At 37.7% G+C, this 27,536-nt stretch overlaps 1 protein-coding gene and 1 long non-coding RNA gene across 2 annotated transcripts in view; both read left to right on the forward strand.

The window, feature by feature from the left end:
* The first annotated feature begins 5,336 nt into the window (after positions 1 to 5,336).
* LOC140231861 (uncharacterized) lies at positions 5,337 to 7,872 on the forward strand. Its single transcript, XR_011901457.1, has 3 exons — positions 5,337 to 5,387; positions 6,348 to 6,440; positions 7,815 to 7,872. It is a non-coding gene; the product is annotated as an uncharacterized lncRNA (long non-coding RNA).
* Positions 7,873 to 8,293: 421 nt separating this feature from the next.
* The window catches only part of LOC140232193 (RNA polymerase I-specific transcription initiation factor RRN3-like), a 30,400-nt gene continuing 11,157 nt past the window's right edge, over positions 8,294 to 27,536 (forward strand). The window contains exons 1-11 of the mRNA XM_072312331.1: positions 8,294 to 8,341; positions 8,765 to 8,854; positions 10,117 to 10,264; positions 10,751 to 10,856; positions 11,362 to 11,431; positions 12,603 to 12,701; positions 13,594 to 13,677; positions 14,394 to 14,532; positions 15,289 to 15,419; positions 17,067 to 17,197; positions 17,840 to 17,969. Of these exons, the coding sequence (XP_072168432.1) occupies positions 8,294 to 8,341; positions 8,765 to 8,854; positions 10,117 to 10,264; positions 10,751 to 10,856; positions 11,362 to 11,431; positions 12,603 to 12,701; positions 13,594 to 13,677; positions 14,394 to 14,532; positions 15,289 to 15,419; positions 17,067 to 17,197; positions 17,840 to 17,969 (1,176 nt within the window). The remainder of the gene's footprint in view (positions 8,342 to 8,764; positions 8,855 to 10,116; positions 10,265 to 10,750; positions 10,857 to 11,361; positions 11,432 to 12,602; positions 12,702 to 13,593; positions 13,678 to 14,393; positions 14,533 to 15,288; positions 15,420 to 17,066; positions 17,198 to 17,839; positions 17,970 to 27,536) is intronic.

A 27,536-nucleotide genomic window follows, 5' to 3' on the forward strand; every position in this document is an offset into this window, starting at 1 on the left:
AGTCACTCAATATAGACCCTAATTTTGTTGCAACCCTGCACGACAATTTGAAAAGGAATAATTCCATTTCGCAAATGTCCAATTCGTGTATATGCAAACATTATGATATATATTAGATATGAGAAAGGATGGAGAAATCGGTGCGTAGCTTTGACATCATTATTCCTCTTACTGTTCCTCCTTTTCTGAAAAGCGCAAGAGTTGAAAAATATTGGTCTCCGCCGGGAATCGAATCCGGGTCTTTGGAATGGAACAACGACATTACTTGCAATGGATGTACTTTTGTTTTTACTTTTATTTAGTGCCAAAAAGTAGAAAAGAAATGAGGCGAAGACTCTGAAGTCTTAATTGTGCTTAGGTCAGTGGAAGACTTTATTATTAGGTACAGTCATGACATCCTCACCCAGCCGAATGGCCCAATGTGATGCGACCGTGCAATCCCATTACTTCGTGAAAACATTTGAAACTTAATATTAGCCATATTAAAATTCTTATTCTAGGTACAATGTTGATGACACTTCCACCATTCTCTTTGTCTGATATATTATTTTCTCGCACCTTAATCAAAAGTCAACTCTTATACAACTTCAATTAAAATTTCATTTTAATATCACGTAACTTCTTTTAAATACAATTATGACAAAAAGTCAATGTCATATAAAATATACGACTGTACGTGAATATTTATACTGTACTGTATTATATTTGAAATCGGAAAAGAAAAATAACCAAGTACATAATGTAAACTATCAGTATTTATTTTAAACGACAAGCTTGTATAAACACGTGAGCCACTCGATAAATTAAATGAAGTACATTGTAAAGGAAAAAATATGCCTGTGATAATGGGAGCACACAGAAATACACACACACACACACACACACACACACACACACACACACACACACACACACAACGATGAAGGAAACAAAGACTCAGATATAATTGTATAGGACAAAATAACACGAAACATCTGGAATGCACATTTTATAGAGGGAGAATTAAAGAAGGGATGGAGAGGAAGCATGGAGTCCGCTATCGGCAGCTCATTCATCACAAAGCGATTGCCGAACACTCAGTCTGCCTTGAATACAAGAGCCCAGTAACGCTATTTTGACAAAAACAGAAGATTATTCGATAAGCTGATTAAGAACAAAACATGATTCAAACAGTTTTTAACATTATTATGTTGAAGAATATTCAACTTGCATATTATAGAGTTGAATTGCAGATATCATACATTGTAATAGTTCAAGCTGAAATAAAAAAAACAGAACAAAAACAGACGTGCACAATGCATACAATAAGAAATTCAGTGCCGTAATTTTTGTCATCAGTCTTTGTAAAGCTGTGTCTTTCCGTGGCTCATTTGAATTTTCTATACACGGATGCTAAAGTCGCAACTTCTTTCATTCCAAATTTTCTCAAGAAAAAAATCCACTCCATGCCGTGATATGCTCAAGTATAGGTCCTATATAGATTTTACAAACAGAATTATTCAAACAACACAGTCACAAAACATTTACAATCGGACATGAAATAAGGCTGTTGTTGAATGCTATATTTTTCTATAACCATCATGATCATGGTTGTGTGTTTTTTGGCTAAAAATAAAGTGCAGCTCCTCTTCATCATGACTTTCAAGTTGTGATGTGAAAATTAAAATAAAAAACAAAACGAAACAAAACAAACAAGCATACATGCAGCACCATATAATGTTCAATATAGTATTGCACATAAAGGCGGGAATTCGCAGTTTCCATTACATAAAGAAATAAACTCATCAAACAGAAACATCAATACCAAGCAACCATGCACAAGTCATACGCAAACGGGTGAGAATCATTAACCTCATTAAGGCTCAACTGCATGTAACATCAAAATATTGCTCAGCGAACCCATTATTGTATAGGCCTGTAGCCTATTTTTGTAAATTTATCAGCAGCCGACACCTCTCCTCCTCAACATGCTAAAATATACCTTGACCATGAAACAGGATTCTTAATGCCGATGAATACAACTTAATTATCATCAAGGGGCCTACACATAGAGAACCAAAGGAACTCACAAATGCAAGATCTTATAAAATACTTATCACCGGCCATTTGCCAACACCCGTTGCTACACATCTTGGAATTCTTAGCACTTGTTTTTATTCGTACATTAGTCGTCCGTTCGATATTGTGATCTAAATTCATTAAAGGCATAATTTACCATTAAACTTTTGCAGATGAAACAAAACCCAGCATTAGTGCTTTAATAAAATGTAACTTAGGGATACAAACAACCACTGTAAAAATTTGAATCCGTACAATCGATGTTAAGTATACTGTTAAATACGCAAATTGTGAACAATAGTTATAACAAAAATGTTTCCAGACTAAACCATCTACAGTTATAATTTATTGAGAAAAACAGTGATATCTCTTAATATTAATTCAGGTGTTATTGCGGAATGTTTATATGGTAGGATGTTTTGTGATACAACTGACCTATACACATATGCATCAAAAGAGATATCTTGAAAATTGTAAAAATCATTGCTCCCAAAGGTAAACAGGAACTTTAATTTGTTCAGTCATCTATCGATCCCTGCATTTAGGGGGCCTACCTACTTAAACTTGCTTATATGCATTTTGAACAATTCATTCATCAATCTATCTAGCTATTTATCTACCGTTTTCTTCACTATTCATGTTAGGAGTATACTGTAATCTAAATGATTATGCGATGTATTTAGACTCTAAAATATTGTTGCGCTGTCGCTGTGTGAGAGCGAGTTTGTGCACAATATACTTTCGTGAAACAGAAAGAAAAAAAAACAGCAAAGAGAGAGGGGAGAGGGAGAGAGAATTTCTTAGCATAACACTATTTCAATGTGTCAAAGAAAATTATATAGATGAGTTAATAAGCATATTTCCTCATATGTTGCGTTGTTGATAAGGGGGCCTCAGCGAATAGGCCTATGTGCCGATTCTGATGAAAGTATATTTTTAGTATGATTACAGCAGGGAGGTGGTCCGCCTCGCTGCGAAAAAACAAATTCAGGCCCACATTATGCGTGTTATTAATTTCAAATCGTTGCGAAATACTTTTGGTCGGTCTGATCTTGTGAGGGGTCTTGTGGCTGTTCTTGTTTGTGTTTTTTTGTGTGTGTTACGTTAGAACTTTTTGGATGAGCCTCGTCTAACTTACAGCTCGCCCCATAATACTCGACGCCATCATTGGTTGTTTCGACACCCTGGAATATTACTCGTATTCCCATTGTGCTGTTTTGTTTTATTTCATTACACGGGGGTGGAGTATAGTTCTGTTGCTTTGGTGGTTTATGCATGGGTGATTTTCATAATTGTTTTTTTCATAATATTATCATTGTTTATAACAGTATGCTATGGCATATTGATAGCATAGTATGTTTCCATGGCTGACATTTAGAGCATGCTATTACCAAAGATCTTTGCTATTACACACACGCAAACACATAGGCCTACACAGACGCACACAAATACACATAAAAAATACGTGTAGTGACAGCATCCATATTCTTTTCCAAATTACAGTAAACATTAGGCCTATTGGCATTTGTTGCATATTTTTACATTTGGTTTGGGTCAGCAGCTCAAGCTCCGACCAAAGATGGCGGTCAGTTATATTACTTCTTTCTTATCAGACTAATAAATAGAAGGGCGATTTATAGGCTAATGAAAACAATGATGATAATAAGACTACTTTTTGTATCTAATTCATGGTGCATAAATTTGTATGTTCAGATAAGAATGATACATCGCACTTGTATTATGATTATCTTCTGTTGATGTGCTCACAATTTTTTTTTCCAACAAAAAATGCACACTCTGGTAAATTGAGTCAAAGTCAAAGTTAAAATTCAAAGTGATATGTGGCTGGTTGAGGATTTATCATTTGATCAAGAAAAAAAAAAACCAGGTGATGGCAAACTATATTCACTTCTTTCTTCTTTATAGTGTTTTTGTTTTGTGTGTGTGGGAAGATCCTTTACATATTTGTCTTTCCGAAAACTTGATGTATCATCACACAATAATGAAATCATTTTTCAAATAATTATTGATATCACAAGTCAGTTATCATCAGTCTTTGGTGTCGATTAACTTCCATTGTCTAGTCTTTCGTCTGTTTGGTATACAATTATACTGGTAATTTTCTCCTAATACCAGGGGTGTCGATCCGGAGGGGGGAAGCGGTTGCCTCCCCCCCCCCCCCCAACGAAAATGTGGGGGGGGGGAGGGGAAGGGGCAATATAATTTGGCACCCCATAATATAATTTCAATTTCATTTTTCATATTCTCGATGAAAAATACATCAAATATAACAAAATTAGATAATACATAATTTCCGAGATCATCAGTGGAAAATTTTCTTGCATTTTTGACAGAAAATTGCTCAGATATTTCACTCAAAGTGTGCACCATGCAGATTGCTGAATTTCAGTTCTGAAAATGCAAAATCTCCCCCTCGCGTGGGAGGGGATATCTCCTCCCACACCCTCCCCCGTTTAGATCTCTTTCCATACATGTATACTTTGGAGATTGACAAATTTCAGAATCAAAAAGTGTGCACCAGATCTGTCAGTTTAATTCAGATAAATTCAAAGGTTCCCTAATCGTCTTTTAATTTACCCTTCCCCGCTCGGTTCCTATATTCACTATAGACTTGGCACACTTTGGGGGATGACAATTTTCTGAATATCAAGGCGACAAATACGTGCACAAGATTGTTCTTATTCAATTCTTTAAAAAAAAAATGCAAAAGCTCCGTCGTGTGTGTGTGCTGTGTATGTGTGTGTGTGTGTGTGTGTGTGTGTGTGTGTGTGTGTGTGTGTGTGTGTGTGTGTGTGTGTGTCTACACAGTGATGTAGCACGCATGGAACAGGAGCTGAAATATCGTGATTTAGTCCCATATCTGTGAATGTTTATTTTTCTTACTTTTTTGATAGGAGAAATCCCCCCCCCCAAAAAAAAAAAAAAAAAATCACCAAAAGTGTGCACCAGATCGCTGAATTTCAGGTCTGAAAATAAGTTTTGCTCCCCCCCCCCCCCCCCCACACACACACACACTGTGTTTGAAAACGGATCGACACCCCCGTGTAATTATGTTTGCAATGTATTTGTATTTGGGTTTGTTGATAAAACACGAAATAATCAACGATGATATTACGTTCCGAAGTGGAATATAGTTGGGCGACTTTGCTATGGCCGAATCTATGGTTTACTCGAACGTGACTGCTTACAACGTGCTCTCGGAACTTGCCGCATATCACGATGCACATGCACATCCAGTGCACAACACAGCGTAAGAATACGTGGGAGCGAGTGACTGTGGAGTTGTTTGTGGCAGCTGTTATCCGAAGGTAAAAAGCATGTCAGTTGCTGTTCTGTATTCCAAGCTATAACTGACTTTCCAAGTGATGATTGTTAACTTTATAAGGCATCTTTATAATATATTCAAGAGAAACGCAACAGAAAACAGGCCTTGTCACTCGACATGTCTAACGTCAGTAACGAGTGACGCTTATTAATGTTAGTCCGAAATGTTCAGATCCATGACAGTGTGTTGATCTTTGTATTTCACGTGCCCAGAATTACAGAATGTGCAGAATCTTATCTGAATGGTGATCATGACTGAGATCAGTTCTACTTTGTTTGTTTGTGCGTTTATTTTCCATCTGAGAAGATGGCTGGGCAATTGAATGGCTGGAGCTGGATATCGCAGTCGCAAGTTAGATCTATCCATGCTGCATTAAGTGCATACAAAGTATGATGAGATCCAGCTGGAGCAATGACTGAGTGTTTGACTGTAAAAGTGGAAAATCATATATAAATTTAGACCTATTTACCTACACTGTATAGAGAATCGTACACATAACATTGCACAGCTTGTCTCTGGAATCAAACCCGGGTCATATCAAATCATTCGAATTGGGACGCAGACCAGATGCATGCGACTACTGATGAGCCAAATCACTGACACTGTTCTTTCTAGATCTAGTTTTACTGCTTTGTAGCTAGAAATGAAGTGCCCCACTGACCCCATCCCCCTCTCTTTGCTCAAGAAAATATGTCCCTCAGCCCGTCATACATCATGTGTCTTTTTTCCAAAATGGGCGCCATTAACACGATTAAGACTCGAGGAAAGGGAATTCAGCCTCTCTGACTAAAGGGATTCAGATGGATTTCAATGTCACTTAATTTTGTTTGAGTGGTGGTGCTACATGTATGTCCGATTGCTTTGGTAAATTAAATGAAATTTCTCATGACTTGGAGGAATTCTTTAGACTTAGAGCGATATCATATCCTATCTTTTCTCTCAGTTTTGCAGGAAAATGGAGAAGGGAAAGACGCCAAAGAAGTCACTCAAATTGACAGAGAAAACCATCGAGGATGTATTCGCGAGTTACAAGAAGGTATGAATGTAAATTTAATCACTGAAAATTTGAGAGAGCTCAGTTTTTTATGATGCAGTTATTGGTAGGACTAAAATGTGTAGCTGCACAACCATTGGTACACTTAAAAGTAAGTTGTGTATAACCTATCAGCATGCAGAGAAAAGAACTGTGAATAGACTCTCAATTGAATGATATGAATCAATTGTATAATTGCATATTTTATTATATTTGCTGGGTATTCAAGGAAACACAGTCTGTAAAAATTGCTGTATTTCATGAGTATACTCAATATTTACAGAAAAGGCTTTATGAAACATTTAGTTACATTGTCATGTCAATGTTGGTGTCAATACTAATAATTATATTAGTTTTCTTTCTGTTGTTATGTGAAGAAAAATAGCCTGCTTTTAAGGTGCTGATGTGATACACTAAAATATTGATATAGGTCTTTTCTGTCTATTGAACTCCAAGCCTTTAGCCTTATAAAGTGAATATACTCTTGTAGAAAGACTGAAGGTTGAGAGTACAGAAACAAACTTGTATTTGTTGAGTAAAATGTGTGAAGAAGCATCTACTCTCTAATCTAAGACAACTTTATTTCACTTTAGTGTAATAAATCTAATTAACATAATTCTGTACTGAGGACTTTTATACCCCATTCAACATAGGGGCAAGACCTCTGAAAGACCACTGAAATACCTTAAAAATTAGCAGATTTCTCAATGATCTTTCAGTAAACTTTTAATGATCTTTGAGGTGCTTCATGATTCCTCAGTGATCTTTCATTAAATTTCATGGTCTCGAAAAATTGTTGAAACGGTTCAAAATAGTTTTTCAGTGGTCTTTCAATTGAATGGTCTTTCAGCTGTCGTTCAGCAATGTCTCAATGAGCACTCAATAGTCTTACATGGTACTTGTCTTTTGATTATCTTTTGACAGTCTCTGCAGAAGTGCCATGTGTTTAGGGGAAGGTCACTGAAAGATTGTGGAAAGATCATTTAAGGACCATTGAAAGACTATGTAGTCTCTCAGAGATCTTGATTGATCTCTTGAAGATCTCAAGAGTATTTCAGGTGATCTTTCAGTGATCTCTCAATAGTCTTTCTGGTATCTCGGTGAACATTTGACAATCTGTATTGTATGGACCCACAGAGATCTCTGAGAAATTTGCTGGAATATTACCTTTTGGTCTTTTAATGATCTTTCATGGGTTTAAAAAGCCATTCCGCAAAGACATTATTTTTTATCTGGTCTTGGAGACAGCTGAGAGATCTTGCCACTTTTGGGTCTCTCAGTGGTCTCTCAAGGGTCTCCATTATGTGGAATGGGATGTTAGCACAAGTAATGCAGTAACTCTTTTATTACTTTTTTATTTTTTCACTGTCTGCCCAGGGACACTCATCATCTTACCAGAAGCTCCTAGAGAGGTTACCCAGCACCTTCATCAAAGTGAGTTAAAAGAACCCGTTTTTGAGGTTTTATTCATCATTTCATTGGCATCATTATGGTTTCAGGGAGAAGAGGGTTCATATGAGCATTCTAAACTCATGACTTGTCTGGACTTTTGATTTCTGGCCATTATGGTACTCACACACATAATGAATGAACAAAGTTACTGGAAAATGTGAATTCCAAGTAAGCAGACCATTTCGATGATGTATTAAAATTATATGCATGCTTTGTTCACAAAAGTTACCCTGAACAACCACAAAGCTTGCTGTAGGCTTGCCCTCCCTAGCAAAAATTAACTGAATTCCTCCCTAGTAAGCTAAAGTGGAGGGACCAGGTGAATGAAATGCTTCCTTACAAGAATGCAGGGATAGAAATATCCATGATTTGCGATACATTGCAGAAATGGCCTATAAGAAGACATGGGGGTGGGGGAATGGGCTGTTACCTCACTGCTAGACCCAGCTTTGGTAGGTGGACATAAAGTTGAACACATTTTTCTCCAGTTCCTTTGACCATCTGGAGTGCATTTCAAAAGAGGGTGTCCCCTTTTATGGGAAGGGAATGAGGTTACTTCTGCCTTGAAAAAAGAAAAACAACAACAACAAAGAAATGATCTCTCCAAGACCCTGAAAATACTCCCCGTAAGTATTGTTTATTTGGGCAAGGGTATTAGTGGCTGTTGAAACGATACTTCATTTGAAGTGAATTGTAATTGTATAATTTTTTTGGTTGTCTTTAGTACTTGTGAAAGTGAGGTGGGCTGAGGACAAGTTCTCCTTTTTATTCACCAAAGATTGAGACATTTTGCTCTTGAGGTGACCATTTATGTCTCTTCCTCCCTTCTCTTTTTTTTTTTTTTTTTTCCTTGCTTTCTCCCTCTCTCTCTTCAGGGGCCAGAGTTATTGTACTGGTTGAAGCAGTTCCAGGGTTGCGTGTCTCTGCTCGTCAATGAACACGAAGCCCTCGTCAGGGCCATTCTGGTGAGGACACCAACATCTCTGCCCAACCTCTCATTTCTGTTTCCTACCCAACACTCTCTTCTTCAGGCCTGTTTTAACAGAGCCTTTCAAAGTAGTGTTACCATGGCAACAATGTCCGGGTACCGTTCGGGTAATCTTTCTTTACCCTGCCTGTTTAAATGGTCTCTTTAAAATGTTGCTCGCATGTTGTTGCGATAACTTTTGCCAAATTCTGCCCTAGCCAGCCAGGGTAATTACCCAGACATTACCCCTGACTGTCAGACATCTCTGTCCCACACAAGTCATACCTAAAAGTGAGATTGAATAAGACATCTTCTTTCTAAAAGACGAACAAATAACAAGGCATCACGCATTGTATACAGTACACTTTGTTGCTTCATATTTTAGAATTTGTCACTGCAATTTACTGAACTTTGTAATGCTCAACCCAATCTGAAATTAAAGAAGAAAAAAAAAAAACAACTAAAAAATTGCTTTCCTGTTGCCCCAACACTCAGTTGCCAGTGTCTATTGGGCAGTATATGACTTCTTGCCCAATGATATGGATAAAGTGTCTTGGGGTTGTCTGCTTCTCTTTTTCAACTGTAAATCTGACCATGTCAAATCCAAGTTTTTGTGTCGGTAATCAAGTCTGTAATCTTACAGAATTCCCCCAAACTTTCACATGCGTGTAGGAATAGGTTTTTGCTCTAAAGAGAATTATATTAATAGCTTTTGAGCATTTTCTTACCTGCCAAAAACTTTTCTTGTGAAGCAATTGAAGTTGCTCCAAATACATAAAAGAAGCAATGCAGATGTCCAGTTTCGACATCATGTAATCAACATTTTGAAACATTTCAAACCTACTTAAGCACATACAGCTGTTCTTATTTTTATTGACCAGATTAGACCAAATGTCGTCCTAGTCAATCAGTTGTGAGTGTATGTGTGTTTTTGTGAGAGTATGTTGTATTCATGCATGAATCAAGTAGAATCATGGAGTGGAATAATTTGTGAATTGCTTGAAAAACTTTTGTGATTATTTCTGTCTGATTATGTTATTTAAAAAAAAAAAACAACAACAATATCAATGAAGGACATCCCATGAACAAGTGAATGAATTTGATGATCATATGAAGTTTGACAAGCTACAGTGGTCACTACTGAGCACCTGTTTCAGTATAAATACAGTCAGTAGGACAGTCACACATTGATGCAACATATTCATTTTTTGATGATGTCAAATGCGTGGTACTAATTCCCGTACAATCCCTTCCACACAGCGTGTCAATTGGTTCAGCTATGGTGGAGAGGTCAAAGGTCAATACCAGGCTCTCCTTGTTAACCTGGTCTCTGCACAGCCCATCTACCTGACCAGAGTACTGACCACTCTAGTTCGACACTTTGCCCCAGAGACAGATCCATCGACTGGTATGTTTCTTTTTCTTACCATATTTAGTATGTTTTTTCTTTATCGAAGGTAGAAAATGTGTTTTTACAATGATCTTTTTTTTTTTTTACCTTTAATCAAGCATGCTTAGTATAAAATGTGCATTGTATACTATTTTTAAGGAAAATATGAGTTTGAAATTCAAAAATCTTTTCCACTGTGCATCAAAGTTCTCTAAATCATTGGTATGCTGACATGAGAGACGCTTCCTAATGTTCAATCCAAAAGTATCCTCTTGTTTCTTTGTATGCTTCCATAAGTGTCTTTCCCTGTTTAAAAAGATGCTATCAAACACAAGTCAGAAAATCAAACATCAGTCAGGTGTCAACCAATCAGAATTGAATATTCAGAGACTTATGACTAAGTGTTTTTACATATTTTTTTATCTCATTTGTTATGCAATGGGACCCTGGTTTCCTTTGCAACTTCATTCATCCGTTTCTCCTCCATCCTTTATGTTTTGGCAGCTGCTGACACTGGAGCGAGCGAGGATTCTTCACACCACCGGGCACAGTTGGAGAAATTCAGCTTCGTTCACGAGACTCTGCAGGAATTGCAGAAGATCGTTCCCCTGTGAGTATGTTGTCACCTAGACGTATAGGACAAGAGAAAATGAGTTTGAATTGAATGATGAAAGGCAGATAATCAGTTCATGTTTTGTTTTCCTCAGATAGCAAATGAAATATTAGTCTCACTTAAATGGAATAAGATGCTCCTTAAGGAATTCTTTGCTTTCTCAGAGACAGTACAAGCGATTTGGATTAATATATTTCACTTTCACAGTTTAAAAATTTAGTGCTGTTTGCCTGAATAATCTAATCATCACACATATCACTACTTCCTTTTTTGATGATTTATATGTGTAGACCCAGTCTGCAAAAGGAATTATCAGTATATCTGTGACAGTGAGATTAGATGACTACTAGTAGTTCCAAGTTGTTTGCAGTGCCATATTGATTGAATGGAGTGCTATAATTGACATGACCAAGAGAACAGTGCCTTTGAGATTAATGCCTGTGATTTGTAGCACTGACCCTAAGGCCTCTATTCTGCAATGACTTTGTTTCTACATTTTCAGACTTCCAAAATATCTCCTGTCTGTGCTTTCCGAGCAGTTCCCGCTTGCGAGGCATTCGGGGTACATTCAGGTAAGTTTCCACCAGATTCGTTGTGTGGCCAGATCTGTGCATTGACTCTTGATCATTCGTAGACCCAATGAGAGATAATTGAGTGAGCATGCTTAGGCCACTGAGTCATAGTGGAATTTGCTGCAGAAAGTATAACCATTTTACTAAAGGACAAGTTCACCTTCATAGACATGTGGATTGAGTGAATGCAGCAATATTAGTAGACCACATCAGTGAAAGTTTGGGGAAAATCGGACAATCCGTTCAAAAGTTATGAATTTTTAAAGTATCTGCGCAGTCACTGCTGGATGAGAAGACTACTACAGTGTATGATGTCATATGCGTACAACAATATAAAGAAAGTAAAAAGAATTTCACAAAATTTCACTTTTTGAATAAAGTGCACATTCTTTGACTTGTTACTGACATATGTTATGGGTAATATTATTCCCCCTGCCTTCTGAAAGAGAGAAGTCAAGTGTTCTTTTGTTACGCGAAAAAAGTGGAAATATGTTGACTTTTCTTTATCTTTTCTTTATATCGTTGTTCACATGTGGCCTCACAAGCTATAGTAGTCTCCTCATCCAGCCTTGACTGAGCAGAAACTTTAAAAATTCATAACTTTTGAACGGATTGTCTGATTTTCCTCAAACTCTCACTGATGTGAGCTACTAATATTGCTGCATTCACTCAACCCACATGTCTATGAAGGTGAACTTGTCCTTTAAATTGGCAACTCCAACTTTTATTGTATTCTGTATTGAAAAAGTGAATATTTTTGCTCGAGTGATTTTTCACGCTTGGCCAAGTAAAATGAGTTTCACATGTTTTAAATTCCTCAGAATCAAGACACGAACTACTGGAACATATAGCAAGCATAAATATTCACATGCTTTTATTTTCGTGCTGGTTTCTACGTAGTTGCGCGAAATGCGCAATAATTTCAACTCCGCAAAAATTTCCACTTGTACAGTATCTTATATCAGAGAGAGTGTGATGGAACTGGTTACATCCATTACGTCTGCACAAAATGAGAAGGAAAGTTATTAAAAGTTGGCAAATTACTCTACTGTTTGGAACACAATCAAATGAACATTAGAAATCATGATAGAGAGATTTAGTACCAATCCACAGAAATTTGTTTTCTAGACCTTTTTGGATTAATCAATGTATGCCCTGTGGTTGCTCTCAGGAATGGTACGTGAGGAACCTGCTCCAGCTCAGCAGGTACCAGCCGGAGCTCTGCTGCAGTATCCTGGAGATTGTCGTCCATCGCCTCCTGGAGATTGATGTGAGTTTTCCTCCCATCTTTGACTTGATGATACCTCCTCCCCCCCCCCTTTTTTTTTCTTTTGGTCTTATTTGACATTTGTGATGATGATATTAACATATTTATGTAGCTGGGTTTTTTTTTTCTTTTTGTATTTTGAGTGAGTGAAAGTGTGTGTGTTTTAGGCAGGGCTCGATACTAACGGTGGCCCGGTGAACTGGGGCCACCAAAAACGCACGTCGGGCCACCGAAATTTCAGAAATGAAGAATTTGGTGGTCTGATCGGGCCACCAAAAAAGGTCGGATGTTTGCCTTTGGGCCACCAAAAATAAAAGTTAATGTGGAGCCCTGTTTTAGGGAAAGATCAATGTGTTGACGTTGATGAGAACAGGCATAGCAGATGTAGCATGTTGTTCAATGATTTTGTAAGGAGTGAGTGAAATTGATACATTCTTACCTTTCTTCATGGGATGGGGTGGCAAATTGGAATTGCTGATGCCTTCTTTTTTTTTGGGGGGGGGGGGGAGCTATTTTGAGTACAGGATGGCATTCATATACATGTACACTGGTGTTTTATCTATGTGGGCCCTTATTTTGCTTATTGCTCAGATGATCTGATAAAAGAATCCAGTGATAACATGTCAAATATACTGAAGAATGTTCTGTAGAGGGTAGGACAGAGCCATCAAAAATATCACAGGTCAAAGTAAAAATGTCTTTTACATTTTCCGAGAGAAGGGATCGATTATGAAGTATTAAATGTAAACTTAATTAACTTCTACTTCTGTGTTTTATGACACTTTGCTGTTTTCACCATCTATGTTACTATGTTCTTGATTGATGTTATTATCTCTGTTGCATGTTCTGGTTACTAAAACTTGCATACTGCATACTTCCATTTAAAAACAAACAGGTGAGCTTACCAAAGGATGACATCTGGGAACCAAAGGACCAGGACCAAGATGGTGATGCCTCGGAGGCCACCCAGTTTGCCATGGTAACCAGCTGTAGAATTAAATTTTTCCTTTTTTTACCTGAGTCGATGTCACAGGTATCTAGCACCCCTTCTTTAACTCATCTATCCCTAAGAATGACAATGACTTTAATAGCATTGTTTAACAATGCTATGTTCTAAAGATTTGTTTTTAATATATCTTACTAGTGAGAGCTTGATTTTCAGAATTATTGTCCATGCTTGATTGTGTCTTCATGCATTTGATCATTATTACACAGCTCTCTCAGCAAAGTGAATTTTTTTTCCTTCAATTTCAGCCCCAGCAATGTATAACAATTTCCTTAGTCCAGCAAGTCCTAGAGATTACATTTTATGTGGTTTGATTTTCAACTTTTCATTATAGTTTTCTACTTTTCATTGTTAGTGTTCCAAAGAACAAATTTCAAAAAAATTATCTTTCATATGACCCTTTGATGTTCACATATACTTGTAATTATTTGTTTTTGTTGCAGGATTTTCATCTGTAAATTGGCAACACATTTTAGAAGATATTAGATCCTGATTCCCTCTCAGAAATTTGTCATTTCTTGTAAATTCCCTTCTGATTTGTGTAGAGTTTAAAAAATTGAACCAGTCCCATCCAATCTTACTCTAACAAAGATGTGCAGTAAAACTCAATGTTGCCAATAAGAAGATTATAATTTACCCATTCTTTATGAGTCTAAAAAGAGAGAACCGTTCCATTCCCCTTCCTGAAGGATGAAGACAATGAAAAGAAAGATGATGTTGGCATTGAAGAGGATGATGAGAATATGAGACTGTCCGAGACGGGAGGGAAACTGGACTCGCTGATGACCGTTGTGATGGAATACCTCAAGGACACCAGCTTCCGGAATGGTGAGTGGCCGAAAAACTTTAGTTCTTTTCACGCTCCGAGAAGTTCTGCTGCAGAGCACTACTGTATGATGAATCAGGGGGGTGTTTCATCAATTTAGTCAGCGCTGACAAGTTGTCAGTAACTGACAATATCCATAGTGACAGTCAGTGACCAGAGCATCTCAGCCAATCAAAACCAAGGATTTTGCTTAAATCGTCAGAGACTGACAACTTGTCAGCGCTGACTAAATTAATGAAACACCCCCAGAGTGAGTCAACTTGTCATCAGCTGAGAATCAGAAGGGCTTCATGGCAATTTTTGGGGAGTACTGTATGAGCCGTTATTTTTGCTAGGGTGTAATTTTTGTGAATTTCGCGAATCACAGTTGGATTGTGAATTTAACAACACGCAGAAATGTTGCCATGCGCTAGGATAATAGTGCATTTACGATAGCAGATAGAGGATTTGATAAGGGATGTCTTGTCAGATAGTTGATTCATCTGAGAGAGAAAGGTATCAGGAAATATGGTTTATGCTGTTTCTTGAGGTTTACAGGATTGAATTTGCAAAATCCTTGTAGATGTCTCGTATATAAATCTTTCTGAAGTTACAATCAATCCTGAAGTTTTCACTGCTGTATTTGCTCGATTTCACATTCATATTTGAGGTAAATTTTAACGAGGTTGTACATGTTCCCCTTCACAATCCAGCTACGAGCAGAAAGAAATGATGAGGATAATGATATTGTGTGTGCTTGTGTTTGGCGCCCCCTGCAGGTGAGTTCCTGTTTGAGGAGGCCAAAGTGTTGCACCGCCATCTCCTGCAGGTGTTTGAGAGGGTCATCCTCCCCACCCACGCCTCCAACAACACCCAGTTCCTCCTCTTCTACTTTTGCAGCTTTAGACAGGTAATAATGACAATAATTATGATAGAAAAAGTAGTAATGATAATGATAATAATAGTAATAATGGCATTATTATTATTATTATTATTATTATTATTATTATTATTATTACTATTATTATTATTATTATTATTATTATTATTATTATTATTATTATTATTATTATTATTATTATTATTATTATTATTATTATTATTATTATCATTATAATCAAAATAAGATAAAGAATTGAAAAAAAAATCTTGAAAATACTGGATGGCCCCACCTAATCCTTTGTGTGCTTTGAGTGCAGATTGGCGCAAAAAACCAACAACAACAACAAAAAAACATATCGTCGCTGGGGTGACAAGACCTTGTATCTGCAATTTTGATGAAATTGACTTTTTTTGGTTGATGGTCAGATAATCAGTTAAGTGATGTCCTGTCCAAATCCTAGATGTTTTACCCCAAAAATGAAGCCACCAAGGCATGTCAAAGGAATGTCTATCCCATTGGATACTGTACTTTGGCTGCCATGTTTTTTTGCTCTCCTGAACATTTGACATTTTGTAGATACAAGGTCTTGTCGCCCCAGCGACGATATGGTATTGTACACACTGTCCAAGGTCTCAGACCTGGAAAAGGGTTAAACTTGAATCCAAATTTTGAGCCATTGTGAACCATTTCAAGAGCAGCTTTGAAAGAAAAATCTCAACAGTCTGTACTGTCTTGTACGTTTGTTGTCATGGAAACCGGTTGCCTCTCAGATTAATGGCAGATACCTACCGAATTCCGTTTTGAATGAATTTTGTCGGCGTGCTGTATGGTATAGACAGTACATGATGAGGCGGTAGTGCACTGTCACACTATGTGACCTGAATCATAAGTTTTGCTTGAAGTAATTGATGCGTTACTTGAATTTCACCTCTTTTTTTTTTTTTTTTTTAAACTAAGTCTCTTTGTAATGTATCAATATTTCTATGACCTAAAAACTTGAGGGGAAAGTGTGAGAACCAGAAATATCAAATTTCTACTAAAGTTCCAACTGGGCTAGGTGTTGTGGTGATTGGTTGATTTATTGATGGATTGATTGTTTACGTTATTGTCCACTCTGGAAATTCTTTGTACATTGGCTATCACAACAAAATAAACTGCTAAAACATCAAATATATCACAGGTACACCACAGACATATCGCAGAATGTAACTGAAACTAACTCACATTCGCATACCGTATGACATACACCGTAACAATGTGATACATTAACCCTGACATTTACAACTATACAAAAACTATCAACATATGGATATTGCTTTTATACAATTATTCAACTCATAAATCTATATATTAATATCCTTTCCTGCATCATCACTATACATAATCCACATAAAATGATAATCAAAAACTCGCCTACTTCAACAATAAATTCATGAAGGCACACTTACACACAAAAATGAAGAGGACGCTGTAACAAAACACATCCCCAAAACACGCCACCTTTTATAGGCCTAAATCAGCAATAAAAAACAAAGGTAATCACCACATGAACCATTTCTAAAGTAACAAATAGTGGCATTGAAGATTGTGTCTCTCAGTGATAGTTAAGACAAATCCACTTATATGAACCCTGTGCTATTTTTCTTGCTGCTTCATACTATTGTGAACGTCCAGGGCATTGTTGACAGCTTTCTGGATGCGCTGTGGAGAAAGTTTGTGAACCCCAACACTCCAGCAGTGGTGAGACAGACGGCCGCTTCGTATATCGCCTCATTTGTATCCCGGGCGGAATTTCTTCCGCACAGGTATGCCAACTTCTATTATTACCGCTCGTATAGATCTATTTGGTTTCAAAACATTGTAATTAATAGCCCTCTTCACACTAGAGTGAATGCACAACAAATGCCCGATGAATTCAAAAAGTTGAAGATACATTTTCATTCGTAGTTCATAGCATGTTTGAAATTCTTTGTATTCACTGGCTATTCATTAGGATTCGCAGAGAAACAGTTATGCTGGAGATTTGGACATGATCACAATCAAATAACGGTATAAGCAGTTATTTTGGCGAGGGTTTATTTTCCCCAAATTTTGCAAATCACAATCACATCGCGAATATAACAACACGCAAAAAATGTCTCCATGTGCTAGGATAACAGTACGTTTACATTAGCATCAGCGTCAATTCACGAAAACAACATCTCGCGAAAATGTTTGTGACCTCATATCTGTGTGCGAAAATAACAGTGTATACAATATCGGCTCGAGCGTATAGCTCTGTGAATCCCTGTGGGAAAAGACATATATGTAAGCAAGTAACCATGTGCCTGCAAACTCTGCATTTAAATATCATTGGACCGGTTTTCATTTTGAAGTGAGAATACCAGTGTGTGGATTTCATTGTAGCGTAATGATTCTTTTTTCACTCGTCCCCTCCCGTTGTAAAGTTCGGTGACCGCTTGTCTCGACCTCATCGTCGGCTGGATCCACTGCTACATCGACAACCAGGAGGGGTCGACGCGCTTTACCCACGAGATGAACATTCGCATTCATGGACCTTTCTACTCTCTCTGCCAGGTAAACATCAGAATGTGTGTTGGTCCTGTAGTGATGAACCGTTACCCCTGGTTTCCTTCGTGTCTCCTTCTACTTTAAAGTTATTATGTCTCCGCCCCTAACGGATCTGGAGGCGGCATGTTTTTAGGTTGTACATCTCTTGGTCAAGCTCACATGCTAAGTAACATTATCGCAAATTCAGAGAAAAAAAAACAACAACATTGTGATTCCACCCAGCACTTCTCTATTTGTGTATGTCTACTCTATGAGAAAGGGGATAGAAGCTCACACACACAAAAAAAAGAAAAGAAAATGGGGGGGGGGGGGCAGATCCTCCCCCCCAGCCCTTTTAGGGTTAAGGCAACATGTAATGTGACCACATGATGATCAGACACTTTCTGCTCTTTTGCTCTGTTTGTGAAATTTTGTGTTATGGCTTCCATTTGTATTGTTTATAGTAAATAATTTTTGTTTGAGGGAAAAAGAATGAGTATGGCCCCAAACTGCAGATGATACATCATCAAATATTTATGGCAGAAGATTGCGATATGATTGCTTAAGAAAATATGACGTATTATTTTACTGAAAGGTAACTGATCTGGTTTAAAATCTGTCTGACATGTCTTTGAGATAAAGGGAGTCCATGTACCTTGTCTGTCAGTTTTGTTGTGAGCTTCTATCCCATTTCTTGTTGAGTAGACATACATAAATGTGCATGAAAGCATGCATGCACACATGCACACGTACACACACCTATACACACATGCATGTACCTGCATACATACATACCGGTACATACATATGCACATACACACTATACATACACACGTAAATAGGCACATACATACATACATACACACATACATACTAGTACATGCATACACATACACTCTTTGTGTTACACAGCTGTTGTAATATTTCCACGTGATCAAGCCTGGGATGTAACCTGAGACCATTAGCTTTTTAGATCATCCTCGCCTCTACTCTTTTCCTTTTTAACCCTTTGCGTGCTTTTAAGTGCCAGTTGGCACAGAAATCCCTGTATTGTTGTACATACTGTGCAAAGTCCACAGCACAGAAAGGATTAATGAATGCAGAGATACAGCCCCCCCCCCCCCCCCAAGGTCATGCAGAGTTCATGCAAACATCTGGAACAACCTGCCATAACCTACATTTATTGGTCAAAAGAGACCCAAAAGCAGTTTATTGCTATGAAGATTGGTATATATGTCTATGATATTGTCCATTAATATAATTTTTTTTTTTTAGGTTTATCTTGTTTTACAACCACTCTCCCCCCCCCCCATGGGGCAGTAAACATGAACACAAACATGACAGCTTTCCCCCGAGACACCTTAAGGTATGATATTATATTTCTAAACTTGTTGTTCCATAAACTTGATGGTTGACTCTCTCTACTCGTTTGTTATCAAATCCTCTTCACGCATACTACTAAAAACTTTCTACCAGCATGTTAAGTCGTCGCTTGTTACGTATAGCATTTAATAGCCTCCAGCCTTCAAATTTTGGTTTACAAAAACAACAAATGAATTGTTATTTCTTGCATTTCGTGATACCATTTTTCTCAGTTTGTTTGGACAATGCTTATGATAGATCCAGGTTCTCGTAACTTTTATTGAGTCACCTGACACAGAGTTTTGCCCTTACAGATTGAGTTAATGCCCCTTGGGGAATATAAGATTGCATCACATGTATGCTTGTACTGTTAGGATCTATGGCAAGCTCTTCTGAGGCCCTTGCTTTTGTTTCAAATTTTTGTCTAGCCATTGTCCAAGCCACTCTGGCTCTGTAGTAATTGGAAAAAAAAAAAAAGAGCAGACAATGGAAATTTTTGCACATTTCACACGACAAAAACTAGTGCAAAAATCAAAACATAATCTTTTCCTTCTTGTGTGTAATGGTAGTTTACGCTTTGATTCCACAGAATTAAAAACATGTGAAATTTGTCCTACCAGACCAGACAAGCATGAAAAATTCCTATTGTGAAAATTTTCACTGCAACAGTATTGGAATGTCCCCAGTCAACTGAGTCTAGGGCTGAGTTTATCTAATGTGAGAGAGAGAGAATCACGTTTCAAAACGCGTTTGGAATGGTGTTTGCGAACGTGGTTTGAAACACGATTCTAGGGGTGCAGCATTTATCTAAATCATCATACAGTTTTGATTTGAGTGTCGTCACTGCACAGCTGCTTTGCACAGTTCGACCCAGGAAGTTAAGGTCAACTGCATACCACCAAATATGCTTCATCATTCAAACAGAAATAATGGGTAGAAAACACAACCGTATGCAGCTGGGGGTTGACCTTGAGATATAAACACGTTTCAAAATTGCATTGCTTTTATCTACTCACAGAAAGGTTATCGTGGTCTTAAATGCGTTTCAAAACCCCCTTTGAATGGCATTTCAAATCTGCGTTTCTGAACGCATTTGAAAACATGGTTGAATTTATTTAACCCCCCAAAATGCCTCAAATGCATTGAGTATCGTGATTCTGCCACAGAAAAACGCAGCTGTGGGATGATAGGTCTTCAACTATAATTTGAATCTTCATATAATGTTCTGGAGATGTCAAGGTTATGGTCCCTATGTTAAGGGAAGAACAAACCTGCAGACCAGTAGTTTTATTTGTTTGTTAGCAATTTTGCTGGCTGAAGGAAGAAAGAAAAGGTGAAAATTCGGAATATGTTTCAATGTGAAATGTTGCAAAATGCAGCAAGCGTGAAATGTCAAACAGTATAATTCCCAGTTGTTGTGCCTTTTCAGGAAAGGCATATGTGCTTGAAAAGAATGCATTGTGAGATTATTATTACATTCCAGGCTGCATCCATGAATTAAAAACTGCAGTAGTATCTGCAGATTAGAATTAAACACTAAGGTTGACCAAACAATCATGTAAGTTTGAAATTGCTAGCATTTCATTATTGCTTATTGCAGTGGCCTTTTTTTCATCAAAACAGTACATTTACTATCAATAGCAGAATTATTATGGCTTTTCACTTTTGATCTGTCCCCACACTGAGCTGTTTTTCCACATTCCAAGAACATTGGAATCATAGCAAGCGAGGTGTCATTTTAAAGATGATTCCGGCTTTTGTATGATGTCATATATGATAAAGATAATCAAATTTTAACTGTTGGTAGAACTTATTTTGAGGGGTATTTATCAAATCATGGAACATTTCAGAAGATGAATGTGTTGTGTGTGAGGGGTCATTATGTAAAGTTGTGTGGGAGATAGAGCAGAGACTCAAAGCTTTTACTTTAAAGACAATGGTATTTATGCATTCAGAACTGATGGCTTACTTATGAGCATGACAGCCATTCACCTTGATGGGCGCATAATTTCCGTTCCATTAACCAGCTGCAGCTCGAATATCCTTTGCCTTGCTTTCTTCTTTATTTTTTTTTTGTTTAATGCAGATGCATCATAAACTCTCCATGACTGTAACCATCTCCCTGTCCACTGTAGATGCCCCAGTTTGCCCATGAAAGATGTGAATTGTGCTGGTATTTGGTTTGATGTCGCTGCTCACCCACGACCCAAACTTTGTGTACGGCACAGACATCGATAAATGCCATGGTATATCCACGTATGCCCACGCTGCTTTGGGTATACTCTGTATGCCGTGCCAGACATTATATCTCCTCATGGGAGGAGGCTCTAAGAAATTGTAAGGCTATATGGGGGGGGGGGGGGGAATAGAGAAATTTAACAAGAGAGAGTGATTGAGAGTTTGAATGAGATAGAAAGAGAAGGAAAAAGAAAGGAGAAAGAAAGAGCACAAGAAGAACACAATGCTGAATGCAGTCATTTTCAACCAGTGATTACTTGGCGACCACCAAGTCGGTATCACCCTCCCATCAAAGATGAATTTATGCCTTGCACATTAAAACTGAATTTTCTCGTGTACATGGTAAGATTATGCTGACATGTACAGTATGTGTTTTCTTTTCGCCGTCTTCTGTTGGTGTACAACTCTTTTACAGTGACACCAAGTGGCATATTGACAAATTTCTCGTGTAAAAAAATGGCACCCCTCTCCCCCCCCCCAAAAAAAAAGAAAGTTATAGCAGTACCTGAGAATATTCTAAGATTGTAATTCTTTCTTTAATTGTCGTGTGCCCTTGGCCACTTTATGAAAGGAGAAATTCACACCAGATGAGTTAGTGACGAACTACTGTGAAGAATAAAATAGCAATGTATCCCGAAATTATAAATAAGCAAATGAATGTGTGTGTGTGTGGGTGTGTGTGTGTGTGTGTGTGTGTGTGTGTGTGTGTACACACATACATGTATGCATGCATTGTTCTCCGTTCCCCGTTGTACTTGTACCTGTACGTAAACGCACACATATTGTAGGCCATTATTTAGATGAAGACTTCAGTATGGTGTCTTGGCAGTTGTCAGTGATAGCCCTGTGATGTGAAACCAACCACACCAAGAACTCTTAAAAGTGCCCACGTAATCCTTCCCTTCCTGCTGGTAGTCGAGTCCTAGTTCTCGTCGTAAAAGATGAAAAATTATCCAGGAGAGAAGGCTGATATGTGGCAGAGACCTCTGTTCTCATGTGTCTCTGTATCATATCACTTCTGATATGATCTCATGCTGCCCTTTTTTTTTTTTTTTGTTTGTTAAGTGTCATGACAGGACTTTATCATTTCTCTTTGTTCTTTTTTACTTTCAAAGTCATTATGGCAGCAATAGTAACTGTAGTAGTAGTAGTAGTAGTAGTAGTGGTGGTGGTGGTGGTGGTGGTGGTGGTGGTAGTAGTAGTAGTAGTAGTAGTAGTAATAGTAGTAGTAGTAGTAGTAGTAGTAGTAGTAGTAGTAGTAGTAGTAGTAGTGGTAGTGATAGTAGTAGTGGTAGTGGTAGTAGTAGTAGTAGTAGTAGTAGTAGTAGTAGTAGTAGTAGTAGTAGTAGTAGTAGTGGTAGTAGTAGTAGTAGTAGTAGTAGTAGTAGTAGTAGTAGTATACTACAAGTATTATATTCAAATTGAACTCTTGTCATCTTTTTTTTTTAACAATTGTGACTGCATCACAAAACCCACACAGAGCTACACACATTGATATTGCGTCAGGACTCAAAATAGATGAGATTGATTAACCTAATTAATCTTAAGTTTTTCATATTTTTGGAAGAACAAACTTCATCTTCATGGTGGTAAAGTTTGGGATCATAAAACAAATGGGAAATTGTGTTGGCAGTTTTTCTAGAGCACTTTTTTTTTTTTTAGAATAGTGTGATTAGGTGTGTCTTAGAGTCCCCCTTTCATTCCTTTAAAAAAATCTTAACACTTTATTCATTTTCAACTCCAATAAGTTTGAAGTGATAATGCTACTGCTTTGAAAGTTGGAATTAGTCATAGATAGAATTTGTTCATAAAACATGATCAATTTCAGCTTAATCTGATAATCACTTCATTGTTTATGCTGCAGAGTTTCACATCCTGTTTTTGTTTCATTCATTGCACAGCTAGCACAGCGTGGTATAAAGATTATTAAGCGCTCAAGTAGGCCCTACTGTAGGGCCTCATTTCTCAGTAAACACTTTTCCAGAGTGTGTACTTTCTTTCCATTATTTAGATACTTTATAAGGTTAGGGGAGTCCATTTGAATTGAGTTATACATCCAAAGCTTAGGGTGCGTTCGAGCGCTCTCCTAAAGCGAACTGTACCGTACCGTACCCGCGTCGGAGGAGCGTTCGAACGCTCCTAAAGTGTACCGTACCGTACTGTACCGAGCCAAAAGTGGACCACTTCCCGATGTGCTCCAAAAGCGTACCAAAAGTTCGTTGAAAAGCATGCGCGTATCATGCGCACATGTCACAATGCAAAGACATCATTCTCTTTGTTTGGGACAGGTGGATGACATTCTTGCTACAAACATGCTTGACCTTTTCTAAAAATAACTCGTGAGGTACGCTTTCTCAACAGAGCGCTCGAACGCTCCAAATCTAGCACAGTTCGGTACAGTACACTTTGGTTCAGTTCGCTTTGGTTCGCTTTAGAGCGCTCGAACGCACCCCTATAGTCTGCTCTTTCAGAGTCTAATGTCTAGTGACTGTAAGCTTTATGGTGCAGGGTCACAATTTAAAAGGTAATTATTCAAATTAGACATGCATTTGATTTAATTCACAAAAAGCGAAAATATTAGTGTGTTCATGTGTATAATCAACTTAAACACACACATCGTGTATGCACAAACACATGCACACTTCTATATTCTGCAAAAAGAAGGAGTTGCCCACTCAAACTATATACACTGTATGTATGTGAAATCTTTGAGTGGGCCCTCCATTTTCAATTACAGATGCTATTATTATGATAGTAGCAGTAGTTTAGAATGGTAGCAGTCCTTCTATTTCAATTTTCATTTGTGTATATTATTTCCACGTTAATATTGCATTTTCATACATTGTAGAGAGGGACGTAGGGTCTTTGTGTGTTTATCCGGCTAATATCAAGTGTATGTCTGACATTGTTCATCATCAGTCTATTACTTTAAAGGGATGGTGTAGTTTTGGATGAGATGAGGGAATCAGACATTAACTATTTACTAGATTATTAGAAACCACTTACATGGAATATTAAAGAGTATACAATTCCAAGAGGAATCTGAAGGGTTTTTTGTCCCCGCCGAACGAGTTCGAGCAGGGGACTATGAAACGGGCTCCGTACGTGTGTGTGTCTGTGTGTCCGTGTGTCCGTCCGTGCGTCCGTCCGTGCGTCCGTCCGTGCGTCCGTGTGTGATCAAAATGTTCAAAATGCTACTCCTTCGCCATTTCTAACCCGATTTTGATTCTGTTTGCTTTATATGATAGCACTACATGAGAGCTTTGAAACTTCTATACAGAATTTCAGTTGTGACCTTTGACCTTGACCTTTGACCTATATTGTACATTTTGCTTCAAAATGCTACTCCTTCGCCATTTCTAACCCGATTTTGATTCCGTTTGCTTTATATGATGGCACTAGGTGAGGGCTTCAAAACTTCTACACAGAATTTTGACCTTTGACCTCTTTGACCTTTGACCTTGATTTTTGACCTATATTGTACATTGCCTACAAAATGCTACTCCGCCATTTCTAACCCGATTTCGATTCCGTTTGCTTTATGTGATGGCACTAGGTGAGGGCTTCAAAACTTCTACACAGAATTTTGACCTTTGACTTCTTTGACCTTTGACCTTGATTTTTGACCTATATTGTACATTTTGCTACAAAATGCTACTCCTTCGCCATTTGTAACCCGATTTCAATTCCGTTTGCTTTAAGTGATGGCACTAGGTGAGGGCTTCAAAACTTCTACACAGAATTTTGACCTTTGACTTCTTTGACCTCTGACCTTGATTTTTGACCTGTATTGTACATATTACTACCAAATGCTACTCCTTCGCCATTTCTAACCCGATTTCGATTCCGTTTGCTTTATGTGATGGCACTAGGTGAGGGCTTCAAAACTTCTACACAGAATTATGACCTTTGACTTCTTTGACCTTTGACCTTGAGTTTTTACCTACATTGTACATTGGCTACAAAATGCTACTCCTTCCCCATTTCTAACCCGATTTCGATTCCGTTTGCCTTATGTGATGGCACTAGGTGAGGGCTTCAAAATTTTGACCTTTGACTTCTTTGACCTTTGACCTTGATCTTTTTACCTATATTGTACATTGTGCTACTAAATGCTACTTCCGGCGAGGACATATATTACGCACCGCGTAATTTCTACTTTTCCTTGTTTTTTTAGATTTATGTTTTGTTTTTGTTTGTTTTTTTGATGGAAATCAGTTCTGAAATGGTTGAGATATCCACAGGTTAAAGCAGAGTGATCCTAATAAAAGGTTGGTCCCAGTTTTTATTGGGACCTCTTTGTTTTTGGATATCTCAGCCTTTCAGAAGTAATTTTCATCAAATAAACTTTTAGTTCCTCTTAGAATTGTATGCTCTTTCATATTTCATAATTGATTTCTCGTTATCTCACCAAAAAAAAGTAGGAAACTTGAAGCCCCATCTCAACCAAAAATATACCTGGTACCATCCCTTCAAGTATCTCACTGTACAGTATGTTCCCCCCAAAAAAAATTATAATTGGATTTTTGCATTGATAACACCCAATTTGGTTAAGCGGTGACAGAAATATGGATTGTTGTAAAGCATGTCATGAGTCTGATTCTTCCAAGCGTGGAGTAGCTTTATGTTCCAAGTTTAGAACTTGGATGCTCTTGGAACTGCATATTATTGTGTAAACACAATAGACAGAACTTGGAGGGAAGGGATTCCTGACACGCTCTACAAAAATCCTCATTTCTCTTTGACCACTGAAGCAAATTGAATGGGGTTTTCTGTAAGATGTGGGCAATGAGTTATGTAGTTTCATACCCTGAAATTGTGTTTGGACTGATTCACTATTTTTAAAGTTATCATTGCGGAGGGTACCGTTGTGATTTTTTTTGGGGACATACGGTATGATGGTCTCTCTCTCTCTCTCTCTTTGTCTTTCTGTCTTTCTCTCTCCTCTCTCTTTAATGTTGCTTTGTCTTCAGTTGTTGTGCTACATGTCAGTTGGTCTGTCTTTCCTTAAAAAGTGAGCAGAATGCTTTCCCTCTCTCCCTCTCTCTCTCCACAAGATGTTTACACTTGTAAAAATCACAAGTAAATTGAATATTTATGTTTAGAAAAAGGGTGGTAGAAATGCAAAGTGTATCTCTCTGGAGAGATGTTTATACTTGTAAACCCACAAGTAATTTGACTGTCTATAATTAAACAAAAAAGGTGGTAGAAATGCAAATACCTCTCCAAGAGATGTTTATACCTGTAAACCCACAAGTAATCCAAGTATTTATAATATAAACAAAATGAGGGTAGATATACAAGTACCATATAAACAGATGTGGCTGTTTACAGAATCACTATTCAATACACTCTCTGGCACAAACATTTTCCGACAAGAGGAATATCTCATCTGCAATTGAGGCTCAATGTTTAGCAACAGTTTGTAGTCCTACCTGTGTATGTCCCAACCTATGGGCATCCTTTTTTTAACAAGATTTCTGGTATTGTGAAAAATTCCCAGTCAAAGATTATATGGTCTGAACTGGATGAAATAAAGAATATCACAGGATGCATTTCACTTTGCTCCTTCAGAAGGCATTTAAAATTATTTTTGTAACTTCGACATCACTTGTCATCATTTGTCATGCAAACTCAAAAACGTCAAGAAAGTCTTGTAAGATTTTCGTAATATCGCTGTACTATGCTGGCATCACAAACTTTGGTTGGTTCCCTATCAGGAGGTTGTGGCCCATATGAATTTCAGCCAATACTTTTGATCGTAGCTTTTGAATTGAAAAATTGAAAAAATGACACTGATGTGTGTTACTGAGTCTCCAGATCTACTTTGTAGGGACACCTCCCCCTTGAAGGGACAAAAGCAACGTAAGACAATATTGCCAGTGATACCAGTAGAAATACTACCTGACACACAGCTTGGGTTGGGAAAAAAATATATATTCTATGTATGTGCATACAGCTCATTTATCATTTTATGAAATCCTTGGAAGTGGG

The sequence above is a fragment of the Diadema setosum genome, chromosome 8 (genome assembly GCF_964275005.1).
Source record: "Diadema setosum chromosome 8, eeDiaSeto1, whole genome shotgun sequence".
Taxonomy (NCBI): Eukaryota; Metazoa; Echinodermata; class Echinoidea; order Diadematoida; family Diadematidae; genus Diadema; species Diadema setosum.